Below are 20,816 nucleotides of genomic sequence, written 5' to 3'. Positions count from 1 at the left end.
AAGGAGAGATAAAGCAGGATAAGGGAATAAACAGTAATGAGGGCTGTTTATAGAAGGTGAGCTAATCAGGGAAGACCTAAAGGAAATGAGAGAGAATGTCCTTTGGGTGAAGAGCATTCTACTAAACAAGCAAAGCACAAAGGAGAAAAAAAAAGTACCAAAAAACTGAAGTGAACCAGGTGTGCCACAGAAAGAGGAGGTGAGCAGAGTCACTAGAGTCAAGTGGGCTGGGGGAAAGAGAGGAAGGAGGCTTAGGCACTTCACATACAGCCTGACCGACCACAAAAAGGACTTTGGCTTTGATTTTAAACATGATGGGAAACCATGGCAGGATTTGAAAGGGAGTGTAAGATCTCTCTCTCTTTTTTTTTTTTTTTTTTTTTTTTTTTTAAGATTTTATTTTTTAACTTGACAGAGAGAGATCACAGTAGGAGAGAGGAAGGGAAGAGATCACAGAGAGAGGAAGGGAAGCAGGCCCCCTGCTGAGCAGAGAGCCCGATGTGGGACTCGATCCCAGGACCCTGAGATCATGACCCGAGCCGAAGGCAGCGGATTAACCCACTGAGCCACCCAGGCGCCCCAAGATCTCTTTTTAAAGGATCACTGTGGCTGACTGGAAGAAAACAAGCCGCCGGAGGACAGGGTGGGAGCCAAGTAACGAGGTAAGAAGCTGATACCAACACTAGCCCAACTGAGAAATGATGGCATCTTGGATCAAGATCAAAGCAGTGGAAGTGGTAAAGTTGCAGGATATATAATCTTAAATCACATACAATTTGGTGATGAATTGGATGTAGGACATGTGAGAATGAAGTCAAGAAAAATTCCCATGTGTTTAGGCTGAGCAGTTGCATGAATGGGGGTGCCATCCACTAACATGAGACACTGGAAGATGGGCAGGCTTGGAGGAGGAAATCAAGAATATGCTCGCTTGCTTGCTGATGAGAATTACCCACAGCCAGTGCTTCCCAAACATGAACCTCCACACAGGTCTTTAAAGTACAGATTCTGACCTAGTAGGCCTGAGACTGCATTTCTTACAAACTGACATTCGTGATGTTGATGTTGCTGGTCCACAGATCCTGTTCTAAGTAGCAAAGTCATTAAAAAAATGAGACAAAGGAAAAGGGAGGGTAACTTGAATATAATATTCCCACTACAGTGAGTGTAAGTGAAAACCTGAGCAGATGTGGAGGGTATGTCCTAGAACTCTGGTTTATAGGCCAGTAGCATTAGACCACCTGGAAACTCAGAAAAGCAGATTCTTGGCCAGATGTTCTGAATCAGAAACTGTGGGTTTGGGCCTCAGCCATCTGTTTTAACAAACCTTCCAAATGATACTGGTGCATGCAAAAGTGTGAGAACTAAAGGCCTCGAGGAGGAGCACTTCATTCATTAATGGAGTGAAGAGGGGTGCTATGGTAGGTTGAATGCAAAATTTACAATTCTTCACTTTTCCCAGTATTTACATCACTTGCTACAGTATTTACACCATTTGCATTGTTTTGGTAAACAAGTAGGGTTTATGTTTGCCCAAACCTGGCCCTGGCTAGAACTACCCAGCCACTATGGAAACCCAAGTGGGAAGTTTGAGGAAGAAAAAGGTGTGAAAAATATCCATTGTACCAATGAGCAAGAACACTAAAGAAACTTGTCCACTAACATATCATATGAACTGGAACCTGAGGATTGTGTTTTCATGGTGACACCAATCTGCAGTTACTCATTTCCTTCAAAAACTCAGCTGGATGGGGGCACCTGGGTGGCTCAGTGGGTTAAAGCCGCTGCCTTTAGCTCAGGTTGTGATCTTGGGGTCCTGTGATCGAGTCCTGCGTTGGCCTCTCTGCTCAGTGGGGAGCCTGCTTCCCTTCCTCTCTGCCTGCCTCTCTGCCTACTTGTGATCTGTCAAATAAATAAATAAAGTCTTAAAACAAACAAACAAACAAACAAACAAAAACTCAGCAGGATGCATGCAGGCACAACCGAAGAGTTGAGTTGATCCAGACTGAGGTCTTGCTGGGTGAACTATTGCTGTGGAATCTGGCATATGACATGTTTTTAAACAGGCCAAAGTGTAAAACTGTTTTAACATTTTTAAAGTGTTGCAAACAACAACAATAATAAAAGACTATATAACAGAGACTACATATGGCCCATAATATTTACTATCTGGCCTTTACAGGAAAAGGTTGCTGACCCCTAAACTAAGTGAACAAGGAGAGACATAAATAAGGGCAAGAGAGTTGGAGGGTATTGCAAGGGAGTTATTTAAACAATCTGGAAAATCACAGCTAAGCAGGAAAGCAAGCATAGAGAAGGGGGGTAACTGATAGAGTAGGGGAAATAGGATAAGGAAGATTATACTTCCTAGTTCTGTATTCTAAAAAATGGCCTTAGATATTCTTGCAGGTAGCCTAATCTGCTCCATCCACAGCAGAATTCCCTGATTCAATGACCACATGAAGGTGACAGTGACATGCTCCCAACAATTTAAAATGAAGATTAACCTCTTGGAAATTCTGTTTATGTCCTACTGCACGCAGGGCACGCATTTGATACAGTAAATAGAACATAAAATTGAAGAGGCAAGAAAGTATATGGAACTAGAGGGAACACTTTTTGATCCCTTTTGAAAGCTGTCCTTCTATTGTCAGCCTCCTTAATCTTGTATTCTCTAGAATCTTCTCTTATGCCTGCTCTTCTTGTTCTACTCTCTGGGAGAGCTCATCCACTTCTATAACCTCACTAGTACTCTCTAGTTTCTCAGTAACTTCTAAGTCACTAGTCCCTAACCTCCATAGGCCCAATCTCTCCTTCAAGATTCATTCTATTTCCAGCTACCCATTGGAAATCTTCATCTGCCTGGGTGTCTTCCCTTCTGTCCAACAGAATTTTCTGTGATGATGGAAATGCTGTATTCGCCAATATGGCAGCCATAAGCCTCATTAAACAAAATTTAAAATTCAGTTCCTCAGTTTTCCCAGCCACATTTCAAGTAATCAATATCCAAGTGGGCTTAGTAGTCATTATATTGGACAGTGCAACTCTAGGCAGCTGACTCTCAAACTGAACTCACTGTTCTCCCTAAACTATCTCTATTACTCTATTTCCTACCTTGAATATTATCACCAGGCATCTAATTCTCATATGGGAGAAGAAGAATCTCATCAGGGGCACCTGGGTGGCTCATTGGGTTAAGGCTCTGCCTTTAGCTCAGGTCACGATCTCAAGGTCCTGGGATCGAGACCCACACTGGGCTCTCTGCTCAGCAGGGAGCCTGTTTCCCCCTCTGTGCCTGCTTCTATGCCTACTTGGGATGTCTCTATCAAATAAATATATAAAATCTTAAAAAAAAGAAAAGAAAAATCTCATCATACCAGACTTTTCCCTCTTCCTCACAGCCCATCCTCATCTAAATGGTACCCAAAATTGTGTCTAGTCTGCCACAGAAATATACTGACTCCTGCCTCTGCACTGGATCTCTTCTACAGGCTCTTGATTTCTGGTTTGAGCTACTACAAAGCTTTTAAGCAGTCTTGCACTTGGGCTTTCCCTCTCCAAACTTTCTTCTACATTACTGCTGATTGTTTAGGAACAAATCTAATTGTTCCATTCCCACGTCTAAAATTCCTGTTGGTTCCACCCTATTCATCATCATACCTCTAACATTTAGCACAGACTTGGACCACATGTACTTGGTGTTTGATGAATAAACGAGTTTTACAGACAGAAAAGCAAAGAGATATCCTTTTCCCTAGGAGAGAACTGTTTATCTATTTAAAGTGCAGATGGTCAGAGAAGCAGCCTACTCCAGGCAAATACTAGATACCCAATTCTGTTCCCTCGTGTCTACGTAAGTACATCATCTAATGTTGTGGCAAACATCACAGCTGCAGCTTCTATGGGGATAAATTTTTCGACTCAGACCTTGGCCTAACTGGACTTCCACTTTCCTTGCCTATTGCTTTTCTCACGTACAGATCCAATGGATTTACCATTCCCCAATACCCTTGTAGGTAAAGTAAGAATTTCCTCATTTTCATGACATTGTAACAATCTTACTGTACTTTTTAAAATGGTCATATTGCACTGTTTTTTATTTTAAGGTTTTATTTATTTATTTGACAGAGAGACATCACAAGTAGGCAGAGAGGCAGGCAGAGAGAGAGAGGAGGAAGCAGGCTCCCTGCTGAGCAGAGAGCCCGATGCGGGACTCGATCCCAGGACCCTGAGATCATGACCTGAGCCGAAGGCAGTGGCTTAACCCACTGAGCCACCCAGGCGCCCTGCACTGTTTTCTAATACCTAAGTGGGCCATGCATTGACTAAAAACTCAGAATGAGGGAATAATTATTTACCAAATTTTTATCATCTTCTCTGTACTTGTGCCAGCTGCTATAGCAAAACACGGGCCCTGTTTAAAGGACAAGCTATTAATACCCATGACACAACTCCCCTTTCCTTCTCTACCCTTTAACTGCTGTCATCACCCACAGCATTTTCCATGTGTACTTCCAGCCTCACTGATCACTATCCCTTCCAGTCACCTTAACCTCTACCCATTCTAGTTACTTCCAATCATGCCTAGAATTAGGCACTTTCTAAAGTATTTCTTCAGTCTTCTTATACCTACCTCCACTATATCTACTTGAAACTCACTGGAAAACAAATTCTTCGGTATCTCCCTGTTCTTAAAGTCTAACAGTCACTTCAGAGCTTCACTTCCTTCCCCACACAGCCCAGGTGCCAGAATGCATCAATTCAACTGTACTCACCAGTATCTCTCTCACTCCCTTGCCCCTGCTGTTTCACTAGTCATTCAGCAGAACCCCAACCAGAAGTCATCCATTCACTCATTCACTGTATAAATACTGCACACACACTGAATCTCCAACATTAGTTTCTGCTTCTGCTCCCACAGCGCTGAATGCTACCAGACAAAATCACAAATCTTGGTTGTCCCATACAATACCCCATGCCTCAAGTCTCAGCACTCATCGGCAATTCTTAGCTAACCCTCTCTCCATGGCCCTCAGTGGCCATTTTCTCATTCCTTTCCTCAAGCCCTTTATTTATGACCCACCTTTCTCACAAGTTGGCACTGCTTCCTACTTCATGGAGAAAAGCCAGCCTTGACAATATGAACCACCTCATCTCAACGTTCTACTCACAAACATTTCTTTGCACATTATCCTCTTCTGCCACTTTAGACTAAGACTCGCCTCTGCTTCCGCTCATTACTAATTCACTTACCTGTGTCCTGTGCTCTGCCGTTCAGGAACTCTGTTGCATCCTTTCTCTCTCTCACTTGCCTTTAACTTTTCCTGTTCCAAGGTCTCCTTCCCAGAAAGCTTGTCTTCCCTCCAGCCTAAATTTAAGAAAAAAAACTCTCCTTCGATTTTATACCCCACAAGCTTGCTTCTGAGCATGGAACCAAAAGCAGTCATGTATCTCTCAGACTAAGATCTCAACAGGCCAGGCCTTGTAAGTGGGACCAGAAAACCTCTCTAATGACTCTTCCTCACAAATCGGCTTTAGTATTTACTGCTTGTTTGCCTTTGTGACTTTTCCTTTTGCTGGGTATACATGACTGAAAACTCTGATTGACACACAGGTAAAACTGCAGGCCTATACAGGCGATTTTATTAGCTTGTTTTGGAATTACTTCAAACTTACAGAAAACCTACAAAAATAGACTTCTTGTATTTGTACCCTCAGCTTTTTAACATTTTGCCAGTTTACTTCATAACTGTCCTCAACTACGTATGTAGTATTTTTCTCTGATCCATTTGAGAGTAGGCTACATACTCGATCATCATTATTTAGCTTCCCATGCAGGTTTTTCTAAAGGTATCAATCCCCGGACAGGTCTTTATAGTAGTGCCCTCCCCCCCACCCTTATCTGCAGTTTTGCTTCTTGTGTTTCAGTTATCTGCAGTCAACTATGATTTGGAAGCCTTTTTAAGTATCTTGAGGTCAATCAATGGTAGCCAAATGCTGCATCACAGTGCCCAAGTCATTCACCTCACTACATAGGCATTTTACCATCCCACATCACAAGGGTCAGTACAAAGCTATTTTGAAAGACCACATTCACGAACCTTTTACCACAGTATATTGTTATAATTGTCCAATTCTTATTGTTAATCTCTTATTGTGCATAATTTATGAACTTTATCATAGTTACATACATACAGAAAATACTACATGCAGGGCTGGATACTATCTAGTTGCAGGCATTCACTGGGAGATCTTGGAATTTATCCATTGCAAGTATGGGGATACTAAGTTCTGATCTCAGTGATAGCACATTATAGAAATTTAATCAGTTAATATTTCAGTTGTAGCCTTAATGAGCTTAATGTTAGAAATAGACCCATCCTCAGAATTCTGATGAAATCTGGTTTGTGAAGAGGGACTCTTCTCCTTTACTTCCCACACCCCTGCCCCTCATGGTGGGAACACCAGGGCTGGCAACAACCCAAACCAGGTTATACATGGTTTCTGGTATCCTGAAGAACCTTCTGAAAAATTTTCTGAGTCCAGGGATGTGCTGACTGGCTCAGGGTGTCCATACGCATCGGCAGAGGACTGCAGTTATTCCCCACGATGGAAGAACTCCCAGTAAGAATGGGCCATCAGCTTACCCTGAATAAGCTATTGCCCCTTTGTACACATAGTCCATCATTATTACACATTAAATGGGTGGGGGAGGCCTTGGGATTGGCTCCCAAAGAACTTCCTGAGAATGGAAAGTGAAAGAAAGAACAACTTTTCCCATCATGAATCTGAGGATTGATGAAGTGCAAGTGCAAATGGTTGGCTGCTTTTCCTTTATTTTTTTTATTTTTTATTTTTTTTTAACTTTTTTTTTTTTTAATTTTATTTATTTATTTGACAGACAGAAATCACAAGTAGGCAGAGAGAGAGGGGAGGAAGCAGGCTTCCCGCTTAGCAGAGAGCCTGATGCGGGGCTTGATCCCAGGACCCCAGGATCATGACCTGAGCCGAAGGCAGAAGCTTTAACCCACTGAACCACCCATGCGCCCCGGCTGTTTTTCCTTTAAACAAAAAAGTCACAGAAGTCACAAAAAACACTGAAAACCCAAGGTAAGATAAAATACCTCCTGGACACTGAATTCAGACGAACAGGTTAAAAGAAAATAGTGTTAGGCTAAAAGTTGACAGACATGGAAGCCCTCTGAAAGAAGCAGGTCTTAGCCAATTTTTAAATTTTAAAAGCCCTACCACCTGGTCATCCATCCAGTATGTGCTTTAAACACTTCCTATGTGAAAGATAACAGAAGGGATTTACCAGTACACATACATACAGTTGCCAAAGAACTTGCAGACTTATGAGAGAACACTTAGTAATCAATTACTACAGAAGAGTCCAGGGTTATTAAGAGAGCAAGTAATTGGGGGGAAATAACGGAAGAGGGCACACTTTACCAGAAGCCTCCTTTAGCTAGAACGGAATTCAGTTCCCAGCAGAAGAAAAATCCACATATGAAGGCTCTGGAGTAGCAGGTAGCACATCCACAGACCCGAAGCAGGTTAGGACGGCCAGAGCACAAGTGAGGTGAGAGAAAAGCTGTAACAGGAGCTAGAACCTGAGTAGGCAGAGTTATGTAAACCATATTATGCTATTTCTTTTTTTCTTATTTTATTTGACAGACAGAGATCACAAGTAGGTACAGTGGCAGGCAGAGAGAAGGGGAAGCAGGGTTCCCAACAGAGAGCCCAATGCAGGGGCTCTCTGAGCCAAAGGGAGAGGCTTTAAGCCACTGAGCCACCCAGGCGCCCCTATGCTGGATTTTTGTTTGCTTTTATTAAGTACCCTAAGAATAACAGGAAGTTGCCAGAGAATTTTAAATAGGGGAATGAAAAAAAAACAATTTTAAAAAATATGTATCTTTTGCATGCTACATCGAGAATGGCTGGAGGCAAATGGGTAGGTGTAGAGCAAAATGGAGAGGTGTGGATGCGGGGAGACCCATTATCAGAGCACAGGTGAGAGATCATGGCTGCCTGGATTGGATGGTACTTACACACTAGAAATATTTAGTGATCAGGATCTGGGGATTGAATGAGAGGGCTGAAGGAGGAAAACTGAAGACTGGGAAATTTTTGGCCTGAACACCATAAAAAGGATGATGTGATGGTCCCTGTATTAAGATAAGTTTCATGTGTTCGACAGAAAACATTAAGATAGGTTTTCACTAAAATGTTTTACTAGAAGTATCATGTAAAATCAGAAAATAGCACTGTTTTTAAAACTTAAGAAAAAACTATAAATCATGTCATAATTTCAAAGTATATTCCTTGATCAACTACCCTATAGCCTTCCCATAATTTCTCAGTGTCTGAGCTTACTAAAAATTGCCAACATCAATTTAGATGGTCACTTTAAAACAATTTCCTACTGCCATTAGGACAAATACAAACATGATCTACAAAGCTTGGTCCCACGCACTTTATCCTTTAACTTTGCCTTCTTTTATTTTTATTTTCTTTTAAGATTTTATTTATTTATTTGACAGACAGTGCTCACAAGTAGGCAGAGAGAAAGGCAGAGAGAGGGAGAAGCAGGCTCCCTGCTGAGCAGAGAGCCCAATGCAGGGCTCTATCCCAGAACCCTGAGATCATGACCTGAGCTGAAGGCAGAGGCTTAACCCAATGAGCCACCCAGGCGCCCCAACCTGCCTTCTTTTAGTTCTTGAATATGCTAGGCTACCCTTCTGCTTTTGGATCTTTGGACATTTCTTCCTTTGCTAAGAGCACCTCCACTCCTAGCTAACATCTACTTGTTTTCTGAATCTCAATTCAGCCATCACGTCCACATGAGTTTAGGTCCCCACTGAATGCTTATATGAAATTATACTTTCTCTTCAGATAACTTATGGTTTATAATGTTTACATATGTCCCACAAGGCAAGGAGCAGATATGCTTTGTTCTATCACTGAAATCCTAAAAACATAGTCTAGATCCTGTCACACTGCAGGCATCCCAACTTCTGTTTAACAATGAATGAATATGGTAGCAAGGCAATCTGAAGGCTGAATTAGACTTAATCCAAGTTCTGTTCTTCCCTGGCAATTTTACTTTAGGTTAGATGGAGAGCACTTTGTCATCTCTAAAACAGAATAAAACATAAACGTAACCACTTTGTGTACAAGAATTACCAATGTAAAAGATGTCTGGCAAGCTGTTTTTAGTAAGTTAAAAGCTACATAGCTGCATTTTGTTGAAAACAGATATACCTTATAATCAGATTAAAGAACTAAAATAATTAAAGCTGTGCAGTTAAATGCAGATCACCTAAAATTTAGTATTTACGACAAGTATATTCTTAACTATTTTAAAGATTTTAGCTCCTCTAAAACAGTTTTTTTTTTTAAAGGTAATACTGCATAGGAAAATTTCTGGATTCATGTTTTAAAGTATTACTATTTTATTTTTTATTTTGTTGAATACACATTTCTTTCACTGGCAGTCCAGATGAACAAGTATATAAAGGAAATATTTAAATTTTGCTTTTGGCAGATGTCAAGATAAACTGTGCAGATTAAAATGCCTCAATTTAACCTGAAGAAATGGTTTTGAATCATACAAATTTTTAAGAAGAAAAATAAAGACTGTCCAAAGGGATTCTCCTAGCTTATAACACATTTCCAGAATAACTCTCAAAGAAAAAAAAAAATTCAAAAATACTCATTGACTACTTTAAAAATAGGTCAATACCATATGGCTTTGTGAAATAACTTCTAAAATTTATATTTTTTTTATTTAAAAAGGACCCCAAGTTTTAAATAAACCGCTAGCAATATCATTTTCCTCACTTAAAAGTGCATATCTCTGAGGGTGGGACATACATACTTTTTGAACAAATAATGATTTTTACAAATTTTTAACACACACACACACAAAAAATTACTTAAAATATTTTTAAGGGGGAAAAGAGTTTTCACCAAAAGTCATCTTTAAATAGACTGCAGTAGATGACACTGTTCCTTTTTTTGTTTTTTAATACCATCAGAATTCTCAATGAGATGCTTTGGCAGAGTTTTAAGACATATCATGGTCTCTACCAAGTGACACTGACATTAATGATGTCCGTGGAGATGGCAACTGCCTTGATGGCTCAGTTTGAATAGACACGTTACTGGGCTGACTCTCCAAATCAGAGGCAAAAGTACTCTCTTCTCGTACATCAAGAGTTTGTTCAACTGAAGCTGGCTGGTGTGGAATATTATCCACAGTTTTGTTGGCATTATTCAAGTTGCTATTAAGCATGGTAATATTACATTCCTTGTCCAGGATGCCAAATTCATCTTCTATTGTAACTACATCTTTAGCTTCAAATGGTTCCAAGGGAGGAGGCAGAAACTCATTTTGTAGACAGTCCTGAGGACCACCATTGTCACATTCTGTATCCTCCTTTACTTCAGAATCCTTATCACTATCACTGTCAATGGTAATTACAACGGGCGAACGTGAAGGATTGTCCCCGTGATGTTTCTTATGCTTCTTCTTGTGCTTCTTCTTTTTCTTTTTATGATGTCTAGTTGAATCAGTAGCTTTCCCTTCATAAACTATCTCTACACTTAGGCTCCGGGTCCTCCTTTTTTTCCTCTTATGTTTTGTCTCTCTGTCTGATGACCGGCTGTCTGAAAAGCTGTCACTCTCATTTTTGTGGCTGCCATCAAATTTTGATGAGGATTTTTGGTAATGACTTTCCTTTACTTTAGAAGCAAATTCACGAGAAGGTTGAGCCACTTCGTTAGTACCCTCCAAATGCCGTGTCTTGTATTTTCGTTTCCCTCCAGGCTTTTCATTTCTTACCCAGTCAGGCCCTGTAGATGCAGTCTTTGATCTATTACTGGATAGGCTCCTTGATCTATGCCTTTCATAGTAGTAATACTTCCTTTCACTGTGATTATTTTTTTTCCTAGCATTTGTCCTTTCAGAAAAGGACTGAATTCTAAATTCTGGACTTGAAGATTGTCTGGAATAATGAGCTCTGGACAGAGTCCTCCTCCTGTAAGATGATTCATAGCCATCCCTGTCCTTGTTTCTACTATAGTAAGTATACTCCCACTTGTATCTACTTCCATAATTATTTCTTAAATAATAACGATCTCTATTTCTGCTCCGTGATCTTCTTTTACCATGATCACTGCTACGAGATCTTGATCTGCTTGTGCTCTCACTACTGAGAGAGAGAGTTTGGCTTCTTCGTGACCAACTGCTATCTCTAGTTCTTGATCTCCTTTTGTCTCTTCTACCTCTAGGTCTGCTACTCTCCCTGCTTCTGGATCTTTTGCTTTTCATCCTTTTCTTCCCATGATGCTTTCTGCGATTTTTCTGGTCATGCCCACTTCTGCTCTGGGAACGTGAATCTGAACTTCTTGATCTTCCCCTCCTCCTGTGTCTACGGTTATATGGGGAATATACTCTGTCTCCTCTGACAGATGAGCTCAGGTCTCTGGGAGATGACAAGGATGTAGAGTGTTTCTCTTCCTTCTTTGACTTGATTCTTTTACCAGAACCACAATGATCTTTATTTATTTGCTCATCCTTTCCAAGGACAGAGCGTGGAGATGAACATCTACTAACATCACTATCACCAGAACTGTAAGACTGTTCTTGTGTCTTCACAGTCTCCATTTTTTCGTAAGACCCTAACTCCTCAGAATCAGAGGATAGTTCGACAAGTTCTGGGGTCCTCTCAGCTAGTGGTTTAACAAACCCAACAATGACACAATTATCTGAAGAAGAATCACTGTCATTATTTAGGTCTTCATTAGTTTGTACTCCTTGTATCTGAGATGTGGCTCTTCCTGTTACAAGTTCTTCATCTGAACTATCAGAAGTATTTAAAAGGGAAGACATGGCAGCATGCACCTGCTCTGAGCTTGAGTAAGATGGTCCTGGAGTTTCATCATCCCACGGTGCCTGACTAACAGTGGTTACATTGATATCCAACTCCTGAGTCTCAGCTTCATCAGGAGATATTGTTATGACTGAAGAATCAGAATGGCTACCTTCTTCGTATGAAGGAGCAGGGCAATCATAATTAGCATGCTGGTCAAAAGCTGCCATGTTAAAAGGAGATCGAGCAAAACTGATAAATTCATGTATAAAATGCTCAGTCCGATTAAGCAGGAACGGTCTTAAGTCAGACACAAATTCCCGACTCTCCAAGTCATAGCGAGTGACATTACTCATGATGATGTGCTGGACAATATTCACTAAAGATCCATGAGCTCCAAAAAGAACCGTAAGTTCACGTTTTAACCAGGGAACTAATCTGTGAAGGCAAGCTGGATTTCTACGGAAAAATTCAGCAGAAATATCCCTGCAGCGACCACCATCTTCAATATTTCTAACACGGGCACCAGCACGGTAGAGAGTTCGTCTAAAATTAATAATATCCTGTTCCTGAATTTTCCGCAAAGATCTTTCATCTGCATTTGGCCTCCTAATTGCAATCTGTCTCATAAGTTGAGGAACTTCACCATTTCTAGGTCTTGTTGAAATGCCTAACCCTTCAAATAGTACTCCACTATCTGGTGGAGTTGTTGTTCTTCTATTCATGGTATTATTAGGTGAATAAACAGAAGCACTTCGATCCCTTGTCATAGTTGTACGATAGCGAAATCTTGGAACATCAGGGGTTGCAAAAGAACCATTATATGAAGGCCTTAGGACATACTCCTTGAAGTCATCTTCTGCCCTCACAGAATGGAAAATAGAATCAAAGGGCTGTTTACACAGTGGACATTCAGCTTTGTTTTTTGACCACTCCTGTACACAGCGAAAACAGAACTTATGTAAACAGCGATCTAAGTAAGACACATTATCAAACCTATCCAAACATATAGGACACTTAGAATCAGGAGATGCATCAGCTGGTACTGTCTGTTGCAATTTGCTAGTACCAGCTTTAGGTGAAAAGTTGTCCATTTTAAATTCCTTAGCAGCTGATGCCATTATCTGTAAAAGGGAAAAAAATACATCAGTAACCGGATTAAAAAAAAGACAAGACTAAATCTGGAAAAAAAAAAAAAAGCAAATAATGACTGTGAAATATAATTTGGTGAAACAGTTGAGTAGCTCATTATCCTTGTAATATGAAGGAGCAGGATAGCATAGTAATATAGTACTTAAAATACAAACCCTAAAGCCAGATACTTCATGGCTTTGAATCCTGGTTCTACACCAGCAGTATGACTACGGAGATCAGCAATAATAGAACCTGCACCACAGGGTTTATGAAGATAAAAAAAGGGGCCTGGTATATAGTAAGTTCTCAACTATTCTCTATCATTCTGTTCTTTTGAAAGAGGATTAAACAGAAATATTTAACTGAAAATAACTGAGGATAGAAAATCCACCAAGTACCCAAGTATCCACCACTAAGATTTAACAACTTAACATTTTCTCATGGCTATTCCCCACTTTTTAAAATGCCCCTTATCTTCCTTTCTCCTATTCCTCTCTAGAAAACAAAAACCCACAACACCCCAGTCCTCAGTGGGTGTTATTTCTATGTATGGTTTTAGATCTTTTATACATATGCCCTGAACAATATACACTATCACTACTTATTTGTGGAAAGCATTATATACGCACCTTTAAAAATAACTGCATTGAGATAATTTGCATACCAAAAAGTTCACCTGTTTAAACCAATTCTGTAGTTTTTAATGGAAGATTCTTTCACACACACAAAAAATATCTTTTAGTGAAGATTAAATGAAATAATAACTGTAAAAGCATTAAAAGATAGTTCCTGACTTCCAGCAACTACTGTGTACATGTTAGTTGCTGCTATTACTATACTACTGTTACACTACCACATTCCGTTCCTGATTCCTTACAGCATCCCTAAAAAACCTTGCTTAGCTTAGCCTTTTAATCCAAAGTCAGCCACAAAGTTTCTTGAAATCATGCTTCCAGTGCCCTTCCCTCATTTTTTCCCACATGGATCACTAAAATGTTAACAATTAGTTTTGTTTGCTTTAAATTTATCAGTTTATGTTGACCCATAACTTTCAAAATCAATTTGCCAGAGCTGAAATTTGGTGTGCAACACATTTTTGGCCTTCTTACCTTGTAAAATCACTTTTTAGCTGCATTCTATACTAATCATTGAGTATATATTAAATACTTGCTTCTTCCTTTATGTTTTCTGGGCCTATTATTCATCTTTTCCCATCTCCTCTATCACAGGAAGTTTCATCAATGGTCAACTGCTACCAGGGGAGTCAAACAACAGATTTTTAACTTTCTAAACTATGGCCATACCGAACTCTTATCAAAAAGAAAATCCACAACAAAAATTCATGACTGTAAAATGTAACTATTTCATCATGGTTTTCATATTAAACTTAAGAGCTCATCTAGGGCCTCTTAAAACTTTCCCAGAGATATAACTTAATCAAAAATCAATTAATGCTGAACGAATGCTTTCAGGGATCCAAGTACTTCTAGTTTTTCATTTTCTAGACTAGAAATACAGAAATCACTATTATTCTTGAACACCATATAATGATAAACTTCTTGCTAATATACCGAACTATATATAATACTAATATTAATTGTTAATATACTTAAACCTTAATATTACATAAATTTTTCAGCATTTGCCCCTACTTCTAACACTTTTACTCTTCCTCTGAAGGAAAAAAAAAAAGCCTAAAAATAAAAATTTTTAGGATCACAGAATATTAGGGAAAGGAATGAAGAGTGGAGAAGGAACTGAATAGGTTATCAGAGAACCTGGATTGAAGACCAAGTTTCCCCTAAAACTAACTCTATAAACTGGAGCCATCTGATGAGATCTAGATTTCAGTTTGCACCTCTATGTAATACTTAAAAAAAAAAAAACTAGTGAATATAAGTTTATAATTGTATCTTAATTTGTATCTTGGAAATTAGAATTTTAGTGCTTACGGAACACTTGGCAGTTCACATAAAAACTGAATGCACTTTATTAAAGGAAATTAGTAGGTAGTAAACTTGAAGTTCGGATAAAATCTCACCTAAGCAGAATTTAAAAAAAAAAAAAAAGAAAGAAAAAAAAAGCAATCTTATGGGCACTTGAGTGGCTAAATCAGTTAAGCATCTGTCTTCGGCTCAGGTCATAATCCCAGGCTCTTGGGATTTAGCCTCACCTCAGAGTCCCTCTCCCTCTCCCCCTGCTCATGCATGTACTCTCTCTCTCTCTCTCAAATAAACAAAATCTTAATAAAAAAAAAAAGAATATTAGTCTTCCCTTTCCTAGTTTTAGAAGTCTGTCAACCACTTTGGCAGCACAGCATAAAGCTAAAGAATGATCAGTAATGTCCATAACAAATAAAAATAAACTAGATTTGTATTGTATTTCTCACAGCAATATCTGTAGCTATAAAGAACACCATTCATCAGAAACATCAAACAATGGCAATGGACATACATAGTCAAAGAAAGAGATTTACTCCTTCAAAAGCATCACTAATGCTAAAATTAAAACATTTGCTAATGGAGCATCTGGCTGGCTCAGTCAGTAGAGTATGTGACTCTTGATTTCAGGGTCATGAGTTCAAGCCCCATACTGCATACAGACATTACTTTAAAAAAAATTTCTTCAAATATTTGCTGAGATAAAAATGAAGCAGAATTACCATATGAATCAAGGACTCAACACCTTAATTTAATTTCCAAAAGAAATTAAAACATGTCCACACAAAAACTTGCCTGGGAATGTTCATAGCTGCATTTGTCCTAATAGTTCAAAAGCAGAAACAATCCTATCAACTGATAGAAAGATAAATAAAATGTGGATTCAATGGAATGAAAATGGGAAATAAAAAGGATGAAACACTGATACATGTTACAATAAGGATGAAACTTTTCATTAGGCTAAATGAAGACCAAGAAAATCAGGGGTGCCGGGGTGGCTCAGTGGGTTAAAGCCTCTGCCTTTGGCTCAGGTCATAATCCCAGGGTCCTGAGATCAAACCCCGCATCACTTTCTGCTCAGCAGGGAGCCTGCTTCCTCCTCTTTCTCTGCCCACTTGTGATCTCTGTTAAATTAAAAAAAAAAAGTCATGAAAGACATGTATGATGCCATTCATATGAAATGTCCAGAACAGGCAAATCTATAGATGGAAATAGACTGGTGGTTGCTGGAGGACGGAGAGGGATTACAAAGTTTATTTCCGGAATGATAAAAATGTTCAATTACAGTTGCACAACTCTTTAAATATACCAGAACCCGCTGGATTATATACTTTAAACAGGTGAATTTTATGGATGGAATATAAATTATATCTCAACAAAACTCTTTTAAAAATACAAATCAAGGCATAAAATAGCAATGGCTAAGAGTCGGATTAAAATCTGCAGGTTTATAAATTCTGGGTTTGGGTAGTAAAGGTGGACCTGATGGCGAATTTAGTGCTCAGGTTCTAGAAGCCTGCAATAAAGGTTTCTCTAACACTCTAGGAATTGGGACTTCAAGTTAATTTCCCCATAGACCTAAAGATGAAATCAATTCTTCTGATCCCATATCCTTAACCATCTCCCAAATTCTAAATAAAGTTTACCATCTTTAGGATACAATGATTAAGTCAAACCTTCCCCAAATTTTCACATCTACCGGCTGTAACAGAGGTAAAAAATCCTTCCTGTCACATTCTGGGGGAATTCTAGGTAATTTACAATCATACTTACCTAGGGAAATGGATGAGAGGGGCTAAAGAATCAAGAGGCTGGACATTATAGACTGGACATTTAAAGACTGTGCTGATTATATACAGGGGAATGATATTAATTCTAACGCAGAGCCAGGGTTGAAAATCAAAACCACTTAATGATGTGATCTGGAGGAAGTTATTTAATTTCCCAAAACCTTGAATTTTCTCAATTCTAAAATGGGTTAAATACTAGTACCCACGTGAAAAGGTAGTTGTGTGAAGGCATATATTCTATGTAAACCCTTAGCATAGTGATTACCATGCAGTAAAAATTTAATAGTGTTTCCCTATGTTATGTGAAAATAAAGTTAACATTAGTTCTTTTCATCACTTACAACTGATTATAAAGACCCAGAAAGATGATAGCCTATAACAAATCATCTTTTTTTCTTAATATAATTACTGTATATAAAATATCCAAGGGGCTAAAAAGCGTTTACAAGCAGATGAACTAGAATAAGCCCCAAGTATTAAAAATATCTGGCTTCTAACTCTTACAACCTTTCTGAAATTACTGTACCTCCCTCAACTGCAATTTAATCACCAGTTCCAAAGGGTCATACGGATCTTACAGGATCTATTAACGAGATCCTATAAATGTTGATTCCAATTTCAACCCCTAAAAAGAACTGCTTGGGAACCATGCTGCACTAAAGCCACTCATTTCAGCTAAGCCTGATTGTTTTTGGCTGACTACAGCTTTGAGTTTCATTGAGTCAAAACAAAACAAAACCCAACCTTCACCATTAACTTAAATCTTGGGTAACTCTTAATCTATCTTAAATAATACTGAAAATTACCTACCAAAAATTCTGTTCACTCCTGCCCTTAAAACACTGCTCCATCTTAGCACTGCCCCCTGCCAGTCTAGGAATCAGCACCCCACGAGGAAAGCTGCACTAACCGGATGGATGGAGAAACCACAGGCAAGCGAGCCTAGCCCACAATGTGTAACACAGCACAGACTACTCGGAGAGTCACGGTGATAGTGGCTTCCCTGGGTTGAGAACGGCCATCGGCCAAGATCGCAGATAAGGCCCCCGTGCATTACATAATCACAACGAACTAAAACACTGTTACTCCCGTTTTACTGGCAGGCAGATTATGACCCCTCAACTAACCTCTGCCACACCTCTGAGAGAGGCGATGCCACGAATGAGACGCGAACGTTTTGTTTTCTGGGGTTCCCCCCACCCCAAAGAGACCAAGCTCTTTCCAGTACACCGCTACGCTCGCGCCCCACGGGAAAGGTTCTAGGAAACGCAACTCTCCCCCGCCCACCCGCACAAATCCACAGGTGCGCCACGGGAGCCGCCAGCCCGCCCGCTGGGAGCCCAGCCCCGCCCAGCCCCCCCGAGGCCCGGACGGCCCCGCAGGCCCAGACCGCAGATCCCAGGTCTTTGGGCCTCGCTCCAGGCCGGGAGCTACGGCTCGCCCAGCCCTTCCGACCCCCGCGCCCCATTGTTCGGGATCTCACTCACCTCGGATACCGACGCAGTCCCGGCTGGGGCGCTCGTGCCAAGCTCCCGGCGGCCCAGAAAGCTGGGTCGGTGACGGCAGGATCCGCGAAGGCGTACCCGGCGACTTCTCCGCCGGCCCTCAGGAGCGGGAGCAGGCGGGGGCGCTTCACCCTCCTCGCGAGACAGCGGAGACCCCGGCGGCTGCTGCGAACCCTGTGACGTAAGGAGCTCATCACCAAAGGCAGCTTGGGGGACGGCAGCAGAAAGCGAGACCCACTCCGCAGCCCCCCGCGCGTCAAAACACAACACCCGCGTGCGTAACGCCTGCGCAGTAGAAGGGCGCCGGCTCAGAGGGCGGGGCCTAGAGCGCTCGGCCAAGCACGGGCCCTTCCCCCACCCGTCCCTTCGGTTCCTGGAATAAGAACGACAGGACCTTCCCGGGCACAAATCACTACCATCACCATCATTCTTGTTACCATTAGTTTCTGGGGGGTACAGGCGCAATACTTAATGTTCGCTCCTACCTTACCCGGAAAACACGGTAACTAGCTTGGTCTCATTTAAACCTCACCGAACTCCGCGAGAAGCTACTAAAATGATCTCTAGCGTATAAAGAAACTGAGTTACTTGAAGGTGAAGGGACCGCCTCCAGTTGCACATCTGGATCATAACACGGGGATTCGGATGGAATCCAAAGCCAGAGCCCAACCAGTGTCCTATGCAGTCTTCATAAAGAAATCTACTCCAGTCTAGGGATAAACAGGGATGACCTAAGAGAACAGGGCCTTAAAATCTTCCCAAGACAGACGACATTTTTCTCTCAAAGAATACTTTTCCCCTTCCCCATTCCCCTGAATCTGGATTAAAAACTTCTTTCGGTGAAATCCGAGATGTACAGAGCCAAGTCTGAGCCTAAAGTGGCCCACGGCCCCATTCTACCCACAGGCCTCAGATGTGAGCGTCCCAAACATTCTTGAGCTAAACTAGCTATAAACCGCCCGCGTCCAAAATGCCTGTCTCTGGCTTAGTATCTGATACGCGCTACCGTTCTAAGCACATCACAAACGCTCAAAACACACTTGTTGATTGGCAGGTACATTATGCCAAGTAATTCGTGCTACGTTACTTCGTCTTAGAAGTACCACTTATATGCACAAGCCACTGCGTTCTCAAAGACTTGTTTTTGGAAGAATGGCTCAATTAACACGGCCCCCCGCAACGATTCGTCGCTGTTATATAAAAGTGGGTGTTCCTCTTAGGTGAATGATGAATATACGAACCTCTCTCTGTATTATGTGGAAACAAGTGCGGGAGGAAACGTTAATCCCTCCAGCGTCAGAAGCCCGTGTAATATCTAAAATGAAGATTTTTTTCAAATAAATTTTTAAATGCACACGACGGTCCATTATCTTTCATGAATACTGCACTCCAAATGAAAGAAGACCGGACGACAATGCACGCCCAAGTAAGTAGCAAAAAAGGCCATTTTTAACGTGTTTTCCCCTTCATTTCATCCCCTCCCTCCACCACGAACTAGGCCCCTATGTCACGTGAGCCCACCCCAGCTCCGGGCGGAAGAGGCCGGCCCCGCGGATGGGAAACGCGCCCGGAGGCGAGGGGCGGGCGCTTGTGCCCGGCTGAAAGATGGCCGCCGCCGCTCGGCAGCCGCCGCCCCGGTTGTTACTCTAGGGCCTGCAGTTTCCCTCCGTTCCCGCGGGCAGCCGCCGCCTCCTTACCATGAAGCCAGTGAGTCGCCGCACCCTGGACTGGATTTATTCAGTGGTAGGTCCCTGGTCTGGCGAGGCTCCACGGGGTCGACTCCGTAGGCCCGCAGGCGGAAGGCCCCCTATTTCTTCAGCGCCCAGCAACTCCAAAATCCATTCCTGTGTTAAGGCTTTCACTCTCTCACCTCGACTCCGCCTCTTCCTGGACGACACGCTCTTCCGCTTCTTACGTAAGGGCGGCTGGGTGTACTCGCCTCCAGAACCCCTTTTATTCGAGTCTTTAACTGTAATTCCCTCCTTAGCAACGTACATGGCAACCTGTTGGGGCAAGGGGGGGGGGGGTATCGTTTACAGTAATTTTTTTTTTGCTTGTATTCCCCTTTTTGCATTTTTTTAGTTGCTCCTCGCGATCGTATTGCTCTCCTGGGGCTATGTCATCTATGCATCAACAGTAGCCGCACGACGACAGCTCAGCAAGGAATACCCAGACAAAATCTCGGGGATGAATGAAAATTTGTAATTCCTCTGGATTTAATTTTGTGCACACAGTTCTTTACCTGATGTTTGTCTGGCATGTGTCTCGATTTAAAGTAAAATTCATTATGCAAAGCTCCCAAATTTATTTTTTGCATAGTCCTTTATAGTAACCACTTATCTAATTTTTGCAAGGTTTGTCTTCCACATTCTTATATAAAACAAATCAAGCTAGATCAGACCGCTTGTGAGTACTGAATCATAGATGGAATGATGTGCTTTTCAACCTAGAGTTCCTAAGTAACCTCTTAAAATGCCTCAGTCTTCTCTAAAACAGTGTGTGGGATTGCTGTTCTTTTATAATTCTTTATTGCAACATTTCGTTCTGTTACATACCCTAACACAAGATCAG

The 20,816-nt window shown here is 41.2% G+C and overlaps 3 protein-coding genes across 4 annotated transcripts in view; 1 reads left to right on the top strand and 2 right to left on the bottom strand.

Moving 5' to 3' along the window:
* RIGI (RNA sensor RIG-I) overlaps positions 1 to 18,312 on the bottom strand; it is a 56,255-nt gene extending 37,943 nt beyond the window's left edge. The window contains exon 1 of one of the 2 annotated variants that reach the window (XM_059411519.1): positions 18,228 to 18,312. The gene's annotated coding sequence lies outside the window, so the exon portion shown is untranslated. Of the gene's footprint in view, positions 1 to 5,253; positions 5,366 to 18,227 lie in introns of those variants that run through there. The other variant, XM_059411520.1, reaches the window with a different exon arrangement.
* TOPORS (TOP1 binding arginine/serine rich protein, E3 ubiquitin ligase) lies at positions 9,432 to 20,270 on the bottom strand. Its single transcript, XM_059411515.1, has 3 exons — positions 19,943 to 20,270; positions 18,228 to 18,419; positions 9,432 to 13,000 (listed from the first exon to the last, which is right to left on the bottom strand). Exons 1-3 carry the CDS (start codon positions 19,943 to 19,945, stop codon positions 10,070 to 10,072), a joined length of 3,126 nt encoding a protein of 1,041 aa, XP_059267498.1. The 5' UTR covers positions 19,946 to 20,270; the 3' UTR covers positions 9,432 to 10,069.
* Positions 19,807 to 20,548, top strand: SMIM27 (small integral membrane protein 27). Its single transcript, XM_059411522.1, has 2 exons — positions 19,807 to 19,988; positions 20,328 to 20,548. Exons 1-2 carry the CDS (start codon positions 19,944 to 19,946, stop codon positions 20,448 to 20,450), a joined length of 168 nt encoding a protein of 55 aa, XP_059267505.1. The 5' UTR covers positions 19,807 to 19,943; the 3' UTR covers positions 20,451 to 20,548.
* The last annotated feature ends 268 nt before the right edge of the window (positions 20,549 to 20,816 follow it).

This window comes from Mustela nigripes, chromosome 9, assembly GCF_022355385.1.
Source record: "Mustela nigripes isolate SB6536 chromosome 9, MUSNIG.SB6536, whole genome shotgun sequence".
NCBI lineage: Eukaryota > Metazoa > Chordata > Mammalia > Carnivora > Mustelidae > Mustela > Mustela nigripes.
This window is presented reverse-complemented; position numbering and strand designations above follow the sequence as displayed.

Coding starts and splice junctions, on each gene's coding strand:
- TOPORS (XM_059411515.1), bottom strand. Junction 13,001..18,227: donor GGACTGCGTCGGTATCCGAG/GTGAGTGAGATC, acceptor TCCCTTTTACAG/ATAATGGCATCAGCTGCTAA.
- SMIM27 (XM_059411522.1), top strand. CDS start 19,944: ATGAAGCCAGTGAGTCGCCGCACCCTGGACTGGATTTATTCAGTG. Junction 19,989..20,327: donor TGGACTGGATTTATTCAGTG/GTAGGTCCCTGG, acceptor GCATTTTTTTAG/TTGCTCCTCGCGATCGTATT.